Source organism: Mesoplodon mirus (assembly GCF_964341445.2).
Source record: "Mesoplodon mirus genome assembly, chromosome: 11".
Classification (NCBI taxonomy): Eukaryota; Metazoa; Chordata; class Mammalia; order Artiodactyla; family Ziphiidae; genus Mesoplodon; species Mesoplodon mirus.
The window spans coordinates 37,796,009-37,819,947 of NC_138987.1; the positions used below are offsets into that span (position 1 = coordinate 37,796,009).

At 40.2% G+C, this 23,939-nt stretch overlaps 1 protein-coding gene across 1 annotated transcript in view; it reads right to left on the minus strand.

The window, feature by feature from the left end:
- LOC309812494 (uncharacterized protein) overlaps positions 1-23,939 on the minus strand; it is a gene marked incomplete at its 5' end in the record, with an annotated part of 88,815 nt that overhangs the window by 29,150 nt on the left and 35,726 nt on the right. Inside the window, one exon of the mRNA XM_082636296.1 lies at positions 23,803-23,864. Within this exon, the coding sequence (XP_082492422.1) occupies positions 23,803-23,864 (62 nt within the window). The remainder of the gene's footprint in view (positions 1-23,802; positions 23,865-23,939) is intronic.

Below are 23,939 nucleotides of genomic sequence, written 5' to 3' on the forward strand. Positions count from 1 at the left end.
AACAGGTTGGGGCTTCCCTGGTGGCGCAGTGGTTGAGAGTCTGCCTGCCGATGCAGGGGACACGGGTTCGTGCCCTGGTCTGGGAGGATCCCACATGCCGCGGAGCGGCTGGGCCCGTGGGCCATGGCCGCTGAGCCTGTGCGTCCGGAGCCTGTGCTCCGCAACGGGAGAGGCCGCAACAGTGAGAGGCCCGCATACCGCAAAAAAAAAAAAAAAAAAAAAAAAAAAAGAACAGGTTGGCGAGTGCCAGAAGTGGGGTGAAAGGGTGGGCAAAATGGGTAAAGGGGGTCAAAAAGTACAAACTTCCAGTTATAAAAGAAATAAGTCATGGGATGTAATGTACAGCATGGTGACTATAGTTAATACTGTGCTGCATATTTGAAAGTCACTAAGAAAGTAAATCTTAAAAGCTCTCATCACAAGAAAAAAAAACTGTAACTGTGTGGTGACAGATGTTAACTAGACTTACTGAGGTGTTCATTTCACAATATATACAGATATCAAATCATTATGCTGTGCACCTGAAACTAATGTAATGTTATGCATCAATTACACCTCAATTTTAAAAAACACGAAATTGCTGTGGGGAAAGTCTAACTTGAAAACTCATTCTAAAATATAAAAACTCAATCATTTCTTGGAAAAAAGTGAAACTAGGAAGGGAACATTTTCTATACTAAACAGAAGAGATCCTAGTCACATCCTTACCTCTGAGAATGACAGGAAGGAAACTGTTATTATTAGGGAGACTATCCAGAGCCAAGTCTGCTACTTAAAAGATAAATACTGAGGAATTCCCGAGTCTCATAAAGGCATGCATATCTTTTTTTTTTTTTTTTTGCGGTACGCGGGCCTCTCACTGCTGGGGCCTCTCCCGCCACGGAGCACAGGCTCTGGACGCACAGGCTCAGCAGCCATGGCTCACGGGCCCAGCCGCTCCGCGGCATGTGGGATCTTCCCGGACTGGGGCACGAACCCGTGTCCCCTGCATCGGCAGGCGGACTCTCAACCACTGCGGCACCAAGGAAGCCCGGCATGCATATCTTGTACTATTTCTCTAAGGTTTAAGAAGAGTAGCTAAAATAATTATCATCATCTATCCCCTCACTCCATTGTTCAGTTGCAAAAAGTTCTACTCTAAGGAGTTCTTCAGAAGTACAATTCCATCTAGTGATTTACACTTTCATATTATATACAGTAAATGTTTATAAAAAATAATAATATTAGTAACAAATAAACTTTTAAGTCATCAATGTCACTAGTGCCTGCCAATATCATACTAGTTGACAGCCTTCCTTAGACTCAAAGTGTGTGAAAGAACATCTGAAGGGAGCCCTGTGACCCTTCCTAAGCAGCATTCTCATACCACTACTAAAACACACAGGTGCTGTCATAGAGGAAAAGCTAAGTCCTAACTATAAAACATAAAAACCCGTGCACATTTTATAAGAACTCAACCATGCCAATAACTAATGTGCTACTGTATAATGCTACAGTGTTGATCAAGCATATTTCAATCAAGGAAAAAATATCAAAATACGGATATGAGGATTTTAAAATAAAAATATGAAATAACCAACAGCACTTACAATTTCTGCACTTCTTCAAAAACTAATGTTCATGACCATTAGGATGAATCATTTCTATGAATATAAATATGAAAACATTTAAGGAAAAATGTGTAGGCCGACAGATTTTTGTTAAACCAATGCTGTATGATTTTTTCACTTTTTTTATTTTTAGTTGTGAAAGAATTTAAAATACATAAAAGTGTAATATAACAAACTCAAATATAACAATTATAACATACTGCCGTATTGGCTTCAGAATTTTTTATGAAATAGAAAACTGGAGGTAACTTGGTTTCCCTGTTCATTCCACTGTCCTCTCTGCCCCGTCAAAAGTAACAATCCTGCTGAAATTAATACATCTTCTTCTAATCCATATTTTTTTAATTTATTTATTTATTTATTTATTTATTTTGGCTGCGTCGGGTTTTTGTTGCTGCACGCAGGCTTTCTCTAGTTGCAGTGAGCGGGGGCTACTCTTCGTTGCGGTGCACGGGCTTCTCATTATGGTGGCTTCTCTTGTTGCAGAGCATAGGCTCTAGGCGTGCAAGCTTCAGTAGTTGTGGCACACGGGCTCTAGAGCACAGCCCCAGTAGTTGTGGTGCATGGGCTTAGTTGCTCCATGGCATGTGGGATCCTCTGGGACCAGGGCTCGAACCCGAGTCCCCTGCACTGGCAGGCGGATTCTTAACCACTGCACCACCAGGGAAGCCCCTAATCCATGTTTTTTAAAAATAAATTTGCAGCATATGTATGGATCCACAGACAACACAGATTATTTTATTTTGTTTTTAACAATCAAGTGGTATCACATTTAACTTTTTGTAACTTGGTTTCTTTTTTTCTCAACAAAATGTTTCCAGGATTTATATGTGTAGACACAGGTGGACCTGGTTTGTCGTTCTGACTGTATAACAATAATAAATTGCATTAAAATACTACTGCTTTATTATCCATTCCTCTGTAGTTGGATAATTTGTTTCTAAATTTTTCCTACTACAAATTTGACTGAAATAAAAATGCTTGTACATGTTTCCTTTTGCATATGTAACTCTGTAGAGTTATATATCCCTTTAACTGCTAGTTCATAGGATATATTCATTTTCAACTTCACAAAATCTTGTCAAAAATTACACATCCTGGGGCTTCCCTGGTGGCGCAGTGGTTGAGAGTCTGCCTGCCGACGCAGGGGACGCGGGTTCGTGCCCCGGTCTGGGAAGATTCCACATGCCGTGGAGCGGCTGGGCCCGTGAGCCATGGTCGCTGAGCCTACGCGTCCGGAGCCTGTGCTCCACAATGGAAGAGGCCACAACAGTGAGAGGCCCGTGTACCGCAAAAAAAAAAAAAAAAAAAAAAAAATTACACATCCTTCTACAGTGTATTAGGGTTTCTCTTCCCCACAGCCTTGTTACCAATTGGTAGTATTAAACTTTAGATGCATTTGCACAATCGAAGTGTGTGAAATAGTATCTCATTATTTGAGAATGAGCCAATTTGTATAGCTTTATTAGACAAATGTGCTTTCTCTTCTGTAATGTTTCTATTCCTAGATCATTACATATATGAAATACACAACTTACTCCTTTCCCGTGTTCACCCATAGAGTCATATACCACAGAATTTTAAATTTCACATTCAATCTTTCAATAAAACAAAATTTTTCTTTATAATTAGGATTTTCAAGTTGGCATAGCCTTTAGAAAAAGGATGATATATGCTATCTTTAATAAAAGCATCCCATGTGTTAGAGTTTCATACAGCTCTATCCAGCAAAAAGAGAGAGACATCTTACCCATAAACAGATAATTTGGTCCTTTAAAAAAATAATAATAGGTCTTCCCTGGTGGCGTAGTGGTTGAGAATCTGCCTGCCAATGCAGGGGACACGGGCTCGAGCCCTGGTCTGGGAGGATCCCACGTGCCGCAGAGCAACTGGGCCCGTGAGCCACAACTGCTGAGGCTGCGCGTCTGGAGCCTGTGCTCCGCAACAAGAGAGGCCGCGACAGTGAGAGGCCGCGCACCGCGATGAAGAGCGGCCCCCGCTCTCCGCAACTGGAGAAAGCCCACGCACAGAAACGAAGACCCAACACAGTCAAAAAAAAAATTAAAAAAAAAAAAAAATAATAATAATAATAATAATAGTAACAGCTTTACTGGGATATAATTCACATACCATAAAATTCACCCTTTTAAAGTGGACAATTCAATTCAGTGGTCTTTGGTATATTCACAAAGCTGTGCATCCATCACCACTATCTAATTCCAGAACATTTTCATCACCCTAAAGAAACTTCACACCCGTTAGTAGTCACTCTCTATTTCCCCCCTCCTCCCGCACCCAGCAACCAGTAATCTACTTTCTATAGAGAAATTCATCAATTTACTCTTATTCATAGTCTAAAAAATGTCCCTAGGTCGCATCCTTTAATTTAGCCACAGAATAAAGCTTTTAACTCTTACACACACACACACACACACACACACACACACACACACACACACACACACACACACACACACACACACACACACACACACCCTCTGGAGATCAGTCTAATCTAACTTTTGACTTCCTTAGAAAAAGTCACGATTTGTTCACAGATCAGGGTAAACCTACCTAACAACATATGAATACCATAAGTTCCTTTGAGACTATAATTATATTTGCCCAAAACTCAGTTCATTGTGTTATACAGACACACAGCATGCACATCACTGTTCTTTCTGTTTGAAAAAAGGCTGACGGTAATCTGGCTATGAGTACATGGGGGTGAGCTGAACACAGTACAGTGCCCTTCATTAGGCACTGCAATGGTAAGTGCCTCACTGGACTGAAGCAGCTAACAGATTCTAGGGCACATGTTCTATCTCTTTTACCAAATGAGGTAAAAAGCCTTTAACAAATAGGGCTGTGAAAGAGCCTGAAGGCTCTGCGTGCCACCAAACAATTCTACTCATTAAAACACCAGAATCTTGTTTTACCTATTTTCATAGGACGTTAATGGATGTCCACCAATCTTCCTGATAACTTGAAAGCAAATAGAGTCACAGGGCAGCTCACTAGCATCTCAGAGAAAGTTACGGTGTTTAATGAAAAACAAAAGGTGTAATAAGGAAACCTTAGCTCCCTATGTAACAGCAGTGGCAAACAGGGTGGTCATAACTTTGGTATCTTTTCTGGTGCTGAATTCTCCTGCAAAACTGCCTCAGGATGTTAAGTGGAGGGTTTCCCACTCTCAAAGCAATGAATTCTCCAGCTTTACCTCTGGCTGAATTACGTACCTCTGGCTGAATTACGTACACTCCAGGCATAAAACATAATACAAAGAGAATGGTGCAGGGCTTCCCTGGTGGCGCAGTGGTTGAGAATCTGCCTGCTAATGCAGGGAACACGGGTTCGAGTCCTGCTCTGGGAGGATCCCACATGCCGCGGAGCAATTGGGCCCGTGAGCCACAACTACTGAGCCTGCGTGTCTGGAGCCTGTGCTCCGCAACGAGAGGCCGCAATAGTGACAGGCCCGTGCATCGCGATGAAGGGTAGCCCCCGTTTGCCACAACTAGAGAAAGCCCTCGCACAGAAACGAAGACCCAACACAGCAAAAATAAATAAATTAATTAATAAACTCCTACCCCCAACAGCTATAAATAAATAAATAAATAAATAAATAAATATTGAGGTGGGAACCAATTTGGCATATTTGAGAAAAAAACTAAAAAAAAAAAAAAGAGAGAGAATGGTGCAAGAAATGAGCCTTGTGACTCAAGGAAAACATAGTAAAGTAGAGCCCAAAAGACTCTTTAAAGTAGATCATACAATCGTGACTACAGAGCAATTCACAGAAAGTGCACAAGAAGGAACTGCTTATCTACATTTTTCACCCCCCAGTAGTATATATAATTATTTGTTATCTGCTGTATTTTATATGTTTATACTATTTTATAACCACAATTCTGGAAACATTTCCATCAAGTGTGATAAATTAAAACTTATTTTCCTTCTTCTAGGCATTCAGATTCAGGATGGCTGAGTAAAGAAAGAGACTCTTTGTCTCAAAACCTTGTCAAAAGGTGGTAGAATTGGTGAATTTTAGGGTTTGAAGAAATCTACAGTATTCAATGATTTCAGATGATGAAGAAACTAAAGCTCAGAAGAGTTATAAGCAATCTGCTCAATGTTACCCAATGAATTAGTGGCAAAGCCAGGAGGAGAACCCCAACCTGCTGACTCCCAACTCAGCATTTCCACACTACCATATTCATCTCCTATAAACAAATGATGAAACAGGTATGGAGAATTCTGGGCTTTTTGATTCAGCACGCTATCTTGTCTTTTAAAATGCGAAATCTCCTCTCATATTGGCTTACCACCCCCTCTCCAAAAGAAGTTACAACAAAATGAAGAGCAGCTACCATCTCTGCCAATCTGAAAGGAAGAGTAGATCCAAAAAGGGGCCAAGTGATACACTGGAATTAAACTGAATAGAGCAGAACTGTGAGAACAGCGAATGAGCAAACAGGGATGAGAAGATTCTGTTTAAGCCTCAATGCTACTGAGCAAGAGGGCTCCATGATATAACTTGTTCTAGATATATGAAATCGGTGATTACCTTAACTTTTAATTTTTAAATTTTTATTAAAACATTATATAAGCCTGGGCTTCCCTGGTGGCGCAGTGGTTGAGAGTCCGCCTGCCAATGCAGGGGACGCGGGTTTGTGCCCCGGTCTGGGAGGATCCCACATGCCACGGAGTGGCTGGGCCCGTGAGCCATGGCCGCTGGGCCTGTGCGTCCGGAGCCTGTGCTCCGCAGCGGGAGAGGCCACAACAGTGAGAGGCCCAGGTACCGAAAAAAAAAAAAAAAAAAAAACATTATATAAGCCTTTTAAAAAACATATAGGCTAGATTTATAACAAAAAGCAATAGTCAGTGGGATACTGTGACCAGAATAACATTTTAAAATCATCATTCAGGGAATTCCCTGGCAGTCCAGTGGTTATTAGGACTCTGGACTTTCACTGCTGAGGGACTGGGTTCAAGCCCTGACTGGTGAACTAAGATCCCCCCCGCAAAAAATAAAAAATAAATAATAAATAAAATCATCATTCAGACAGTGGAAAGGAGAACAGAGCTAGATGGGGGTAGAACATGAGAGGAAACAGGGATTGCAATTAGGAGGCTACTGGAGAAGTCTAAGAGACAAATGAAGGTGGCTTAGACAAGAGCAGTAGTGGAGCAGATAGTCAAATAGTCAGATTTGGTTATTTCTGGGATGCAAGGATGGTTCAACATACACAAATCAATTAATATGATACACTGTGTTAACATAATGAAGAATAAAAATCACATGATCATCTCAATAGATGCATAAAAAGCATTTGATAAAATCCAACACTCTTTCATGATTAAATAAAAAGCTCAACAGGGCTTCCCTGCTGGTTCAGTGGTTGAGGGTCCGCCTGCCGATGCAGGGGACATGGGTTTGTGCCCTGGTCCGGGAAGATCCCACATGCCGCGGAGCGGCTGGGTCCATGAGCCATGGCCGCTGAGCCTGCGTGTCCGGAGCCTGTGCTCCGCAACAGGAGAGGCCACAGCAGTGAGAGGCCCGCATACTGCAAAAAAAAAAAAAAAAAAAAAAAAAAAAAAAAAAGAAGCTCAGCAAACTAGGAATAAATGGAAATTACCTCAACATAACAAAAGCCATATAGAAAAACGCCATAGCTGACATCATACTCAACAGTGCAACACTGAAACTGGACACTAAGATCAGGAACAAGGCAAGGATGCCCACTCTCACCATTTCTAATTAAAAGAGTACCAGAGGGCTTCCCTGGTGGCGCAGTGGTTGAGAGTCCACCTGCCAATGCAGGGGACGTGGGTTTGTGCCCCGTTCTGGGAGGATCCCACGTGCTGCGGAGTGGCTGGGTCCATGCGCCATGGCCACTGGGCCTGCGCATCCAGAGCCTGTGCTCCGCAATGGGAGAGGCCACAATGGTGAGAGGCCCCCGTACCGCAAAAAAAAAGAGTATCAGAAGTCTCAGCCAAAGCAATTAGGCAAGGAAAAATAAATAAATAAAAGGCATCCAAATCAGAAAGGAAGAAGTAAAACTGTTCCTGCTTGCAGACATGTTTTTATATATAGAAAACCCTGAAGACTCCATGAAAAAAACCCAAACTATTAGAACTAAGAAATTCAGTAAAGTTGCAGGATACAAAATCAACATACACTAATAAACAAACTATCTAAAAAGGAAGTTAAGAATCCCATTTACAAAATAGCATCAGAAAGAATAAAACAATAAGAAACAAATTTAACTAAGGAAGTGAAAAACTTGTACACTGACAACAATAAAACACTGACAAAAGAAATTAAAGACACAAACAAATGGAAAGATGTCTCATGTTCATGGATTGGAAGACTTAATATTGTTTAAATGTCCATACTACCCAAAGAGATCACAGATTCAATGCAATACCTATCTAAATCCCAAAGGTATTTTTTATAGAAAGAGAAAAAACAATTCTAAATTTCATACTGAACCACAAAAGACACCAAATAGCCAAAACAATCTTGAAAAAGAATAAAGCTGGAGGTATCACACTTCCTGATTTCAAAATATATTATAAAGCTACAGTGATTAAAACAGTATATGGGAGTGGCATAAAGGCAGGCAAATAGATTAGTGGACTAGAATAGAGAGTTGAAAAATAAATCCACTGGGGACTTCCCTGGTGGCGCAGTGGTTAAGAATCTGCCTGCCAATGCAGGGGACATAGGTTCGAGCCCTGGTCCAGGAAGATCCCACATGTCACGGAGCAACTAAGCCCGTGCACCACAACTACTGAGCCTGTGCTCTAGAGCCTGAGAGCCACAACTACTGAGCCCGCGTGCCACAACTTCTGAAGCCCGCGCGCCTAGAGCCCGTGCTCCACAACAAAAGAAGCCACCACAATAAGATGCCCGCGCACTGCAATGAAGAGTAGCCCCCGCTCGCTGCAACTAGAGAAAGCCCGCACACAGCAACGAAGACCAAACACAGCCAAAAATAAAAATAAATAAATAAATTTATTTAAAAAAAAAAAAAGCACAGGCAACAAAAGCAAAAATAGAGAAATGGGACTACATTCAGCCCTTTGTATCTGTGGGCTCTGCACCCTCAGATTCAACCAACTGTGGATGGAAAAAATTCAGGAAAAAAAAATCCCAGAAAGTCCCCAAAAGCAAAACTTGAATTTGCCATGCAGGCAACTATTTAGATAGCATTTATATTGCATTAGGTAATATAAGTAATCTAGAGATGATTTAAAGTATACGGGAGAATGTGTATAGGTTACATGCAAATGCTATACCATTTTATATAAGAGACTTGAGCACTGTGGATTTTGGTATCTGTTGGGCACCTGGAACAAACTCCCCACAGATACTGAGGGATGACTGTATACTAGACTAAAACACTTCTGCACAGCAAACAATCAACAGAGGAAAAAGGAAACCTACAGAATGAGAGAAAAATATTTGCAAACCATATATCTGATAAGGGGTTAATTTCCTAAATACATAAGGAATTCCTACAATTCAATAGCAAAAAAACCAATAACCCAACTTAAAATGGGCAAAGGACTTGAATAGACATTTCTCTAAAGAAGACAAACAAATGGTCAACAGTATATGAAAAACTGCTCAATATCAACCAATCAACAGGAAAACGCAAACTAAAACCACAATAAGCTATCACCACATACTGTTAGGATGGCTATTATTAAAAAAAAAAAAAAAAAAGACAAGCGTTGCAGAGGATATGGAGAAAATGGAACCCTTATACACTGTTGGTGGGAATGCAATGGTACAGCCATTATGGAAAACGGCATGTAGGTTCCTCAAAAAAAATTAAAAATAGAACTACCATATGATACAGCAATCCCACTTCTGGATATTTTTCCAAAATAACTGAAGTTGGGATTTCAAAGAGATATTAGATATGTTCAATGCACCACTATTCACAACAGCCAAGATGTGGAAACAACCTAATGGATTAATGAACTTTAAAAAGGTGATATAGGGACTTTCCTGGTGGTCCAGTGGTTAAGACTCTGCGATTCCAGTGCAGGGCTGGTCGGGAAACTAGGATCCCACATGCTGCACAGCATGGCCAAAATAATTAATTAATTAATATAAATAAATTAAAAGGTTTTATATATATATATATACACACACACACACACACACAATGGGATATTATTCAACCTTAAAAAAGAAGGAAACCCTATAATATGCAACAATATAGATGAACCTTGAAGACATTATGTGAGGTGAAATAAGCCAGTCACAGAAGCACAAATAGCACATGATTCCACTCATATGAGGTATCAAGATCGTCAAACTCATAGAATAGAATGGTGGTTACCAGGGACTGGGGGGAAGGTTAGAGAGGACTAGGCTAATCAACGCGTATAAAATTTCAGTTTTGTATGCAAGATGAGTAAGTTCTAAAGATCTACTGTACAACATTGTGCACACAGATATTATTATTGTACTGTACACTTAAAAAATCTGTTAAGAGGGTACATCTCATTTTAAGTGTTCTTACCATTATAATTTTAAAAACGTTTTTTAAAGAAAATAAATAGTCATAATTGGGATATATTTTAAACCTTGGGTTAGAATCACATGCATGTATACCCTAAAGCAGTATTTTTCATATTGCAATTTGTAATACACTGATCACGAAATCAATTTAATAGACCAAGGTCAGCATTCTGAACTAAATAAAATAGAAACTATCAGAATGTATTAAGGGTATTATTTCATGAAACTTTTGTTTCAGATATCTATGTACTTATTGTATAACTGGGTTCTAATATAAAATATGTCTCCAATTATGAGTCACAGTCCAAAAAAATTTGTGAAACTTTCCGTAGGAAGTTGAGAGGACTTACCTTCCCTAAAAATTTTTGTCAAAGTTCTACATTAGGTTCAAATGAAACAAGCTACAACAAGTTCAAATACATACCTAATATAATCTCATTGATCTGCCCAAAAAAATACATCATTTGGTCTTTTTAAAAAGAAAGAAAGAAAAAACAGCACAGGCAATATTCAAGCATCACTGGAATGCCAAGCACAAATTATGTTATTTCTACTAACCATGGAGATATACAGATTACTAAAGGAATATAATGCCAATTTTCTTTAACCACTAAACCATTCTAACCATTCAACTACTCCTAATTTTAGGGATGAAACACCACCAATGCACATTCATAATGGCACTGCTTTCAGAATTCTCAGGAAAAAATCTTACTCTCCCAAATAAGAAAATATGCCTACTTCTCCTTGAAGAATTCAGAGGTTATATACTACAGCTCTGAAAGATTCTTTCATAAAATTTCCTGCCTTAAGCAATAACCTTTTATTAAATAACAGATAAAATAAAACATTATCCACCAATTTGTCAAGTCTTTAGGTTCAATTAGCTGAGTCTCTCAACAGCAACACTATTGCCATTTTGGGTGGGTAATTCTTTGTTTTGGACTGTTATCTTGATCCCTGCCCACCAAATGCGAGTGGCATATCTCCTCCCTCCCCTAACAGTCACTGTAATAACCAAAAACACCTCCATACTTTTCCAAATACCCTCTGGAGATATGGTACCTCTCCAACTGAGAACCACTGAAAAATGTAGATGATTCTCCTTAGTTCAACTGATTGCCACATAATAAATTGTGGCCTCCAACTCAGGGCGGAAATGTCAGGCAGCTATCAGTTCCTGGAATTCAACCGTTTCCAAGGAAGCATTAAGATCAAGCAGTCTGAAGTAGAAAGAATATTTACCACCTTTTTCCTAGCACTAGGCAGCTCCTGGCGGCTATTTACAAAGCGGGATACAGCAAATGTAGACATTTAAGGGGGAAAAAAAAAGGTTAACATATGGATTCTAAGTTAAAAGTGAATCTACATTTTCCCCAAGTTTCATGACGAAAGGATGGGACAGAGAGAATTACAGAAAAAAATGTCTAAGATTATTTCCTTGAACAAAGTCTCCAGGTACATTTACATGTTTATATATACATGTGCAGTGCACAGACTTAAGGGAAGTCAATGAGTAATATGTAACAAGTCTTATCAGACTGAGAAGAATATATAACAACTACTAAACACATGTGACCAGAAACAGTGCCAAATGCTTATTTAACACCTGCAGCAAGCTTATAAGAGGAGAAACTGAGGGACTTCCCTGGTGGCACAGTGGTTAAGAACCCACCTGCCAATGCAGGGGACACAGGTCGGAGCCCTGGTCTGAGAAGATCCCACATGCCGTGGAGCAACTAAGCCAGTGCGCCACAACTACTGAGCCTGAGCTCTAGAACCCACGTGCCACAACTGCTGAGCCCGTGTGCCACGCTACTGAAGCCCATGTGCCTAGAGCCCATGCTCCACGACAAGAGAAGCCACTGCAATGAGAAGCCCATGCACCGCAACGAAGAGTAGCCCCCGCTCACTGCAACCAGAGAAAGCCTGCACGCAGCAACGAAGACCCAACGCAGCCAAAAATAAAATAACATAAAATAAATAAGTCTGTAAAAAAAAAAAAAAGAGAGAGAGATCATCTAGTGACTAAGTGGCTGAGCCAGGAGTCACACCCAGATCAACTCCAGAGCCCTCACCAAGAGTTATATCGTTTCAAGGCACAAATAAGAACACAGGAGGCAGGGACTTTAAGAGCAGGAAAGAACTTATCTGAAAACTATGAAAAATGTTAATACACTAAAGTTAACTATGAAAAGGTTATCAGCAAAAATTCCTGTGACCCAAGAAAAATTCGATTTTCATCCCAAGGCTCTTAAGCAATCATATTTAAACTCTGCACTTAAAAGTTCACATTACAAAGAAGCTCAAATTAAATGAACTCTGAACTCCATTTTGTACGTGCTGCCTTGCACATAATACTCAATTTTTAAACTGTTAGCCTGTTTAATTGTTCCTTAAGAGGCATTTCTATTTTAACAACCACATGGCACTTCATTACTTCAAGAGATATCAAAAGGGGCTTCCCTGGAGGCGCAGTGGTTAAGAATCGGCCTGGGGCTTCCCTGGTGGCGCAGTGGTTGAGAATCTGCCTGCCAATGCAGGAGACACGGGTTCGAGCCCTGGTCTGGGAAATCCCACATGCTGCGGAGCAACTAAGCCCGTGCACCACAGCTACTGAGCCTGCGCGTCTGGAGCCTGTGCTCCGCAACAAGAGAGGCTGCCACAGTGAGGGGCCCGCGCACCGCAATGAAGAGTGGTCCCCGCTTGCCGCAACTGGAGAAAGCCCTCGCACAGAAACGAAGCCCCAACACAGCCAAAAATAAATAAATCAATTAAAAAGAAAAATCTTTCTGATGACAGTGAGCTCATTTAAAAAAAAAAAAAAAAAAAAAAAAAGAATCGGCCTGCCAATGCAGGGGACACGGGTTCGAGCCCTGGGCCGGGAAGATCCCACATGCCGCGGAGCAACTAAGCCCGTGAGCCACAACTACTGAGCCTGCGCTCTAGAGCCCACGAGCCACAACTACTGAAACCCACGCACCTAGAGCCCGTGCTCCGCAACAAGAGAAGCCACCGCAATGAGAATACCGCGCGCCGCAACGAAGAGTAGTCCCTGCTCGCCGCAACTAGAGAAAGCCTGCGTGCAGCAACGAAGACCCAACACAGCCAAAAATAAATAAATAAAATAAATTTAATAAAAAGAAAAAGATATCAAAAGGAAATAACTATTATTACCCTAACTGATTATATTTTACAAAGGGGAAAAGGCAACTTTACAATGGATAAATCTGGCACATAGAAACTTAACCAAAAGTGAGATTTAACATCACTGATAATGAAACTAACATCATAAGCCTCCTGATGTGAAGCACTAAGAAAGACAAAACATCCTGCGCACAATATTTACCCTGAAGTTATTCAAGAGGAAACAGATAAATTCAAACTGAGGGATATTCTGCAAAATAACCGGTTTCCCAAAATGTCACTGTCATGAAAGACACCTCTCCCTTCCTAAAAGAGGGCTAAGGAACTATTTCAGGGTAAAAGACATGACACTGAAATGCAATGTATTTCCTGACTGAATTCTGGATTTCAAAGTTCTTAAAGTAAGCTATAAAGGACATTATTAGAACAACTAAGGAAATATGTACAATGTGGACTACATGTTAGATAATGATAATATGTCAATACCGTCATTCCTGAGTGTGACAACTGTACTGTGGTTATATGAGAGAAATGTCCTTATTCTTTAGAAATGAATACTGAAATATTTAGGAGTGAAGTAACCCTTAAATGTTTCAACAATATATAAATGTGTGCATGTGTGTAGAGAGAAAGAGAGAGAACACAAAACTGTGGCAAAACACTCACAATTGGTGAATATGTACTTCTCTTACCAAAATAAAAGGTTGAGGTGGAAAATAATTCAAGACACAAAGCTCAGGAATCTTAATGTAAACATTACCTAAAGAATTAAGACAGAATAACAGAACCATTCTCTATGGAAGAAGAAAGGAAAGAGAAATGAATCAAGAAGCAGAAGTCAGGGAGTAAGACAGGAATTCAGGCCACTGCGACTCAAACCCCTATCTTCCTTTCTTTATAACCCCAAGCACAAACATAGTATTGGCAGGAACCTCAACACAACCATTTCTAAAGTAAAGGCCCACGCATAGCACAGGGAGATCAGCTTGGTACTTTGTGACCGCCTGGAGGGGTGGGATAGGGAGGGTGGGAGGGAGACACAAAAGGGAGGGGATATGGAAACATATGTATATGTATAACTGATTAAATTTGTTATAAAGCAAAAAAATAAAATAAAATAAAAAAAAAAGAAAAAAAAAAAATAATAAAGTAAAGGCCCAGCGTGCATAAACAGGGAGTGTTCACTCACCCACCAATATTTATTAAATATATGTGTGTGTCAGACTCCATGGCAGCAGCACACAATAAAAATAAGAGCACAGATTCTGGAATCAGAGTGCGCAGGTTTGAATCCCAGCTCTACCAAATCCCAGCTCCACTATTTGCTATTTGTGTAACTTTTAGCAAATTACTCAATCTCTTAGTGCTTTGATATCCTCATTTTTAAAGGGAAGATAATAACAGTACTTACTTCAAAGGGCCGTTTTGAAGATTAAGTGACAAAATATATGTAAAATGCTAGAGTACTGTCTGGCATATATTAAACAACCCAGTAGATACTAGCTACTTTTTTTTGTTTTTATTAGGCACTGGAGACACAAAGTCAAAGAAGATATGGTTCCTTCCCTCAGAGATTTGCGGTCTACCTGGGGAAACAAACAGAAGAATCAATGTCCAAGGGCATGTAAATCACTGAAGTTGGAACACACCCTCACACCACACACAAAAATAAAGTCAAAATGGCTTAAAAACGTAAATATAAGACATGACATCATAAAACCCCTAGAAGAGAACAGAGGCAAAACATTCTCTGATATAAACCTTACTAATGTTTTCTTAGGTCAGTCTCCCAAGGCAATAGAAATAAAAGCAGAAATAAACAAATGGGACCTAATCAAACTTACAAGCTTTTGCACAGCAAAGTAAACCATAAATAAAATGAAAAGACGACCTACGGACTGGGAGAAAATATCTGCAAATGATGCTACCAACCAGGGCTTAATTTCCAAAATATACAAACAGCTCATACAACTCAGTAACAAAAAAAACAAACAACCCAATCTAAAAAAGGGCAGAAGATCTACAAAGACATTTCTCCAAAGAAGACATACAGATGGCAAACAGGCATATGAAAAGATGCTCAACATTGCTAATTATTAGAGAAGTGCAAATCAAAACTACCATGAGGTACCACCTCACACCGGCCAAAATGACCATCATTAAAAAGTCTACAAATGACAAATGGTAGAGAGGGTGCAGAGAAAAGGGAACCCTCCTACACTCTTGGTGGGAATGTAAACTGGTGCAGCCACTATGGAAAACAGTATGAAGATTCCTTTAAAAACTAAAAATAGAGTTACCCATTGATCCAGCAATCCCACTCCTGGGCATATATCCGGAGAAAACTCTAATTCGAAAAGATACATGCAACTCAACGTTCACAGCAGCACTATTTACAATAGACAAGACATGGAAGCAACCTAAATGTCCATCAAAAGATGAATGGATAAATAAGATGTGGCATATATACACAATGGAATACAACTCGTCCATAAAAAATAATGAAATAATGCCATTTGCAACAACATGGAAGAACTTAGAGATTATCATACTAACTGAAGTGAACCTAGAGATTATCATACTAACTGAAGTAACTCAGAAAGAGAAAGACAAATACCATATGCTATTCACTTATATGTGGAATCTAAAATATGACACGAATGAACTTATTTATGAAACAGAAACAGACTCACAGACACAGAAAACAAACTTGGGGCTACCAAAGGGGAAAGGAGGTGGGGGAGGGAAAAATTAAAGAGTTTAGGATTAGCAGATACAAACTACTATGCATAAAATAGATAAACAAGGTCCTACTATATAGCACAATGAACTATATTCAATATCCTGTAATAAACCATAATGGAAAAGAAAAAAAAATTTCTGTAAAGAATAAATCCACGGGACTTGCCTGGTGGTGCAGTGGTTAAGATTCCACTTGCCAATGCAGGGGACATGGGTTTGAGCCCTGGTCCGGGAAGATCCACGCACCGCAGAGCAACGATCCACAACTACTGTGCCCTCGTGCCACAACTACTGAAGCCCGCGCACCTACAGCCCGTGCTTCACAACAAGAGAAACCACCGCAATGAGAAGCCCGTGCACTGCAACGAAGAGTAGCCCCCACTCGCCGCAACTAGAGAAAGGGCGCGTGCAGCAACGAAGACCCAACACAGCCAAAAATAAATAAATAAAATTAATTGATTAATTTTAAAAAGTAAAATATTTTTAAAAAGCATAAATCCAATGCTATATTTGCATAATTTTTAAAAAAAGATTCAATGTCCAAAGAACAGTGTGATAAGCATTATGTAAAAGTATGCACTTACGGGGCTTCCCTGGTGGCACAGTGGTTGAGAGTCCGCCTGCTGATGCAGGGGACGCTGGTTCATGCCCTGTTCCAGGAAGATCCCACATGCCACAGAGCGGCTGGGCCCATGAGCCATGGCCGCTGAGCCTGCGCGTCCGGAGCCTGTGCTCTCAATGGGAAAGGCCACAACAGTGAGAGGCCCGCGTACCGCAAAAAAAAAAAAAAAAAAAAAAAAAAAAAGTATGCACTTACAGTAAAGGTACTATAAGAGCAGAGAGAAAGGGTGTTTAATAAAACAAAGATAATAAAAAGTTTACCACAAATGGGACCAGAGCTGACTTCTGAAGAATAAGTAGTTATTTCCCATGGAAAGAGAGTGATTAACCATTCTAGAAGCTTTAAAATCTTAATGGGAAAAAGCCTGACATCAGTTGAGGTTAGGCTAACAAGAATGAAAAGTATGGCAAGAAAAAAAAGGAAGGCAGGAGCCAGATCATAAATGGCCTGTGTGTTAAGCTGAGTTTGAACTTTATCCTGAAAGCAATGCACAGCCATACAAGACACAGACGTAGAGAACTGATGTGCTTAAATCTCCATGTCAGAAAGATCACTTGGACAGTAAAGTGGAGGGCAAATTAAAGAGGTGGCAAGTCGACAGGCAGGGAGACTAGAATTCTACTGCAGTAATACAGAGGGATAAAAAAACGTAGGCTTCAACCTGTAAGTATACAGCCAAGAAATATGAAAACATGCATTCACACAAGAACTTGTGCACAAATGGCCATAGCAGCATTAGTCATAATAGCCGAAGAGTACAAACAACCCAAATGTCCATCAACTAATACTTATTTTTAAAATGTGGTATATCCATACAATGGAATATTATTCATTCATAAAAGGGAGTGAAGTACTGATATGCTACAATACAGATGACCCCTGAAAACATTATGCTAAGTGAAAGAAGCCAGTAACAAAATAGCACACGTTTTATGACTGCATTTATATGAACTGTCCAGAATAGGCAATCTATCGAATTACAGAGTAGGTTAGGGGTTATATTACAGCTGGGGGAGAAGGGAGAGGCTGAGAGGAGGGAGGGAATAGGGAATGACTGCTAATATCTATGGGGTTTCTTCGAGGGATGATGAAAATGTTCTAAAACTGTGGTGATGGTTGTATAACTCTATGAATATACTAAAACTACAAAATTGTATATTTTATTTGGGCGACTTGTATGGTATCTGAATTATATCCCAGTAAAGCTGCTTTTTTTAAAAAAAATAGGCCTAAACTGAGGTGGTAACAGGAGGGGTCTAAGTTATTTCCCAGGTCTCTAACACAAGTAATATGAATGAAGAAATGATTTATGTTGCACTCACCAGATACAGGAGATAAACAGGTGCAGGAGGTGGTGGAGGTGGGGAGAGGTAGATAAGTCTGGACATGTTAAGTTTAAGGCACCTATGGAACGAACACCCATGTGGAGATGCCCAGGAGGCAGCTGGATCAATAGGTCTAGCACTTGTTAGAGGTCTGGGGTGAAGGAATTACTTAGAAATCAACAGCAAAGAAGCAGTGAATGAAACCAGAGGTTTTGATGCAGAGATCCTCAAAGAATGTAGAGAGTGATGAGAGCTGAAGTCTACAACCAAGACTAGAGAGACCTTGGGGGTATCAACAACGGAGAGCTAGGAAGGGAACAAGAAGCTTACCAAAGATGCTAAGAAGCAGCAGCCAAAGAGGAAGGAGGAAAGAATACGATCTTCTGCGGACAGACAGCCTTGAGAAAATAAAATCCTTAACAGTGCCAAATGCCTCAGAGGAGTCCTGCCCCTAGCAATGCCTGGCACACCGAAGGTGCTCAATAAATACCTGATGAACCAATTAATGTAAAGAAAGAAGTATTCACTGATTTGGCATATGGAAAAAATAGTGACTGGTGACTTCAGTGAGACCACAGGGTACCTAAATGCAAATTCATAAAGGGTGCCTTCTTTGGGTGGGCACACAGATTGATAAGCAGGGCTCAGGCTGGACTTCAGCCCCCCCACACACATACACACACCCTCAGGCTGGCACCCATGTGCAGTGAACAACTCAGTGGATTAAGAAGTAGAAAGAGATGTGGAAGTGACAACAGCAAGTATAAATTCTACTCCTTCACAACCTGTCTGAGAAGGGAAATACAGAAGCCTCTGTTACCAGAAAATTTGTCCAATTTTAAAATCTACCAGTAAACTACACCATATACTCTCATCCCCTAAATTTGAATTTGGGAAGAAGGTTTATCCAACCTTTAAAGCACATGTTTTATTTATAACCTATTTAGTCATTTTAACTAAAATGTTAAAGCTTCCATTACCAAAAAGAAATTAAAACATAACCTAGATATACACATGAACAATAAAACAAAAACTAAATTTTACTGAAAACAAAGGACAAAGGCAGCAGCTACAGAACTCCCATAGGCAAAAATAAAGTCATTAAAATACCAAGTGTGGTAGCTTTAAAATATACCCACAAATTCTTTAATACTCCTCCGTGCAAAAGGTGGAAACTACTACCCCCCTCCCTTGAGTGTGGGCTGTACTTGGTGACTCTCTTCTAATGAACAGAATGTAACAGAAGTGACAATACGTGACTTCTGACATGAAATCATAAAAGGTACTGTGGCTTCCTCCTTACTCTCTCAGCTTAGTCGCTCTAGAGGAAAGCCAGCTGCCATGCTGTGACAAAACTCAAGCAGTCCTCTGGAGAAGTCCATCTGTTAAGGAACTGAGGCCTCCTGTCAACAGCCATGTGAGTGAGCCACCTTGACTGGCCCCAGTCAAGCCTTCAGAAGACCACAGCCCCAGCAGACATGAGTGCAACCTCATGAGCCAGAATCACTCACTTAAAATGCTCCCAGGGCTTCCCTGGTGGCACAGTGATTGAGAGTCCGCCTGCCGATGCAGGGGACACAGGTTCGTGCCCCCATCCGGGAAGATCCCACATGCCGCGGAGTGGCTGGGCCCATGGCCATGGCCACTGGGCCTGCACGTCCGGAGGGTGTGCTCCACAACGGAGAGGCCACAACAGTGAGAGGCCGGCATACCAGAAAAAAAAAAAAAAAGCTCCCAGATTCTTGAGCCACAGAAACCGTGTACAATAACATTTATTGTTGTTTCAAGCTGCTGAAACTGAGTTTTAGGATAATTTATTATGTTGAAATACAGTCATCCCTCAGTATTCACATGGAATTGGTTCCAGAATCTGCCACAGATACCAAAATCTGCGGATGTTCAAGTCCCAGAGTCAGCCCTCTTTACCTGTGGTCCCACGTCCGAGGATTCAACCAACCACAGATGGTGCAGTAGTATACGTATTTTATTTATTTATTTTATTTATTTATTTTTGGCTGCATTGGGTCTTCACTGCTGCGCGCAAGCTTTCTCTAGTTGCGGAGAGCTGGGGCTACTCTTCGTTGCGGTGTGTGGGCTTCTCATTGCAGTGGCTTCTCTTGTTGCGGAGCACGGGCTCTAGGTGCACGGGCTTCAGTAGTTGTGGCACACAGGCTCAGCAGTTGTGGCACACGGGCTTAGCTGCTCCGTGGCATGTGGTGTCTTCCCGGACCAGGGATCGAACCCGTGGCCCCTGCATTGGCAGGCAGATTCTGTTTTTTTTTGTTTTTTGTTTTTTTTTTAATTTATTTTTGGCTGTGTTGGGTCTTCGTTTCTGTGCAAGGGCTTTGTCTAGTTGTGGCAAGTGGGGGCCACTCTTCATCGCGGTGCGCAGGCCTCTCACTATCGCGGCCTCTCTTCTTGCGGAGCACAGGCTCCAGAAGCGCAGGCTCAGTAATTGCGGCTCACAGGCCTAGTTGCTCTGCGGCATGTGGGATCTTTCCAGACCAGGGCTCGAACCTGTCTCCCCTGCATTGGCAGGCAGATTCTCAACCACTGCGCCACCAGGGAAGCCCCGGCAGGCAGATTCTTAACCATTGCGCCACCAGGGAAGTCCCAGTGTACGTATTTATTGAAAAAAATCTACGTATAAGTGAAGCCATGCAGTTCAAACCCATGTTGTTCAAGGGTCAACTGCAGATAACCAATAAGCTGATAAAATTTTTAAAAGCTCAGGAGTACCAGAATATTCATTTACCTTATTTTATCTACTAAGCATCTGAACACCCCTGTACCAAGCAGAATTCTCCAAATTGACAAATATCTAATCTATATATACAAAGAGAAATAACCAGATACATGATTTCCTTTAAAAATAAATAAATAACAAGTGAAGTGAACAGGAAACCAAGAATAATGCAAGAGCTTTTACTGATAGACCTAAGGTTTTTGTGGGGGAGGGGAGGGGGGAGGGGAATAACTGAATAAAAGTTAAAGCTCTTCTTTTTAAAAAAGATTACACTTTTTTAAAAGAGGTGAGAGAATGGACTTAAAATGACAAAAGGATGATATGCTTGATGTGCAATAAGAAACTAATATAAAAATAAAAGGGGGACTAACCATTGTAAAGCAATTATACTCCAATAAAGATGCTAAAAAAATTTTTTTAAATAAAAAATAATAAAAGGGGGAAGAAGACATGCGATAGAATGCTGGGAAACTTTATAGAAAGGAGATTAAATTTGACTCACAACAACAAAATTTGTGGATGACTTTAGAGGAAGTTAAAAAATGGTGTTTACAAGAGATCTTTTGGGGGTGCTGGAAAAGTAACACTGCCATGTGATAATGATTACACAACTCTACAAATCTGATAAAAATCACTGAGTCATACACCTCAAAAAGGCAAATTTTGCAGTATATGAATTATGCCTCAATAAAGCTGTTTTCTTTTTTAAGTCGTATTTGTTCACTAAAGCAAGGAGGGAAAATTATATTATTAGAGTTTTTCTGACTAAAGAAAGGAAGTAGCCAAGAGGAAAAGTACAGTAATTCATTCGACAGACAAGAAAATAAAAAGGAAATTTTTCATAGATTAAGAAATATTAATGTTTTCATTTCAGCCAAATATAGGACAGTATTGTGTCTCTGGGTAACTCTCTATAAACCTGACTAGGAGCACAAAATCTTACTATCTTAAGAGTAGAAAGACGATGGATTTGGAACCCTTAAATGTGGAATAAGGAGAAGGAACACTTTGACTTAAGTTCCTATCCCCTAGAAGAGGGTAACAATTTATTCTGATCTCACATTATTGCATGTGCCTGAGACATAGAGATGGTACCTCCTATGAGAAGAATTTAAAGAAATTTAAAAGCAGAAAATCAAATATATAACTGTTTTTAAAAATGTATGTTAATTTCTTTACAAGCCTGATGGCAACAGTCAATTCCCTCAGTCAGTCAAAATATCCACATGGGGAATTTTTCGGTATTTTTGAAGAAGATTAATTTGCATTGGTTCAGGGACTTTAGCAGAAGTTTCCCAAAACAGCAGTACTGTATTTTATTTACCCCATTTGTAACTACAAACAAAGTTCAAGCAAAAATGCACCTATAAACAACCACAATTCACATTTGCTTTGAGCTATGAAAATATTAACTTACTCTGACCTCCCCTGCACCAACTTCAGCGAACCCTGGATCAAGAGTCTCAGCTTCCAAAACAGCACAGGTGTCTCTAATTTCAGACCTGCTAGTCTCCTCTCTGACTTTGGCTAAATCAGTAGCAAGCCCAGAAAATAAAAACAAAAAAACTCAAAAGTCATGTAGGTATTTTCTTTCTTCCTCTATAAAAGAATGCTCTAGCAGATACAAATGAAATAGCATGTATTAATATATAATTCTATCTCTCTAAGTGGCTATAATAAAAGTCAAAATAGTTCAAGATAGTGATATTCATGATATTATCCATCTAGACTTGAAAAATTGTAATATCAATGAACTTTAAAGTTTATGGTACCATGCTAAACCTTTACTAGGCATTCAATAAATGTTAGTTCCTTTCTTTCCTTTCCATTAATTCTTAGAGTATTTCCATAAAACAGTTCCTGCTCATTATACCCCAATATATAGCAGGAAAATAGAAAAAAGATAATTTCCTCACTGAACACCTAGATCAGACTCTGAAAATTCAGGCCACCAGATGATGATGAAGGCACTGATTTGCAAAAGTTAAACTTTACCCTCTCTACCTCCCTTCCTAGGCAGCAGTGTCACTTCCAAGGACCATGTTCCTTCTGCTCTAGGAAGTGGCTCAACTGTTTTTCCCCATAGCAATATATTAGCAGTTCCTGTTCTTTGTGACTGGAAGCCAGTCTCAAGAAGCTATTCTATTCTAAGTGCAGGTGCAGCAAGAGTCCAAAGATTGTCATCAACCCAGAGAACCCCATGCTCACGTTCACAGGATTCTTGGTTGGAGGATTTGGGGGAGTACTGCCATTGGTTTTTTTGGCTACCTATTTCACTCTCCAAATGATCCAAGTTTCCTGCACCAATGAGCAATGGGGTCTCCACATACCTAAGATTATGGGAAACTAAAACTACATGAAACAGCACTAGTCCCTACTTTGACAGGAAATGTTCTGCCAAAAATAGGTTTGCAGAGCTGTGTGAAGCTGCCGTCTATAGCTCTTTTTTGTGGGCATCTGATACAAGAGAGATATATGAGCCAAAGTCGTATCTGGTGTACTTTTGTTCAGACTCTGGAGCTTAAGATAGGAACACAAGCATGCTGTGTCAAAACAAACTCTAGTGGTTACAGATGGACAGATTCTGTCATCAGTAACAAAATTTATAGTTGTCAGTGATGGTCTGGTTACTGTCAAGATAAGCCCTTTGATTGCATCTAGTCTACCATTCACATAAGCTACTGAATTTTAGTGACCAGAAGAATTAGCTAGCCTGTCACCTCCCACTACCCCAAGCTGGTTTACACAATGGCTCCAATACAAGAACTTCTGCCCTCTAAGGAGTGAGTCATGGTGTGTGTGTGCATATGTGTGAATTCATGGTTCTGTTCTATGACCACCAAAATTTTTAATGGGTTGTGCTGTTTCTTGGCATTCAATACCCTCAGACAAGACACTAGGTGTAGTCCACAACACTAGATAAACCAATGGTGACAGACCATCATAGAGTCATGCTGAGTGTTTCCCTAAACAATACTCAAATCTGATCAGTTCTAGTTCAGTAGAACTGAAAATACTAACAAACACCTTAGAAAAGGAGGCAGGAAAGAATAAATAAACCTGGGACCTACCTTGTTTACAATTCCCACAGACAGATGAAATTCAATTCCATGCCAACCATACCCTTCGATCACTAAAACACAAAAAGAAAAATAAAAGTTCATGCAATATAAGCAGTTCTTCCAGTTCCTACAGCGTATTTGGTTTC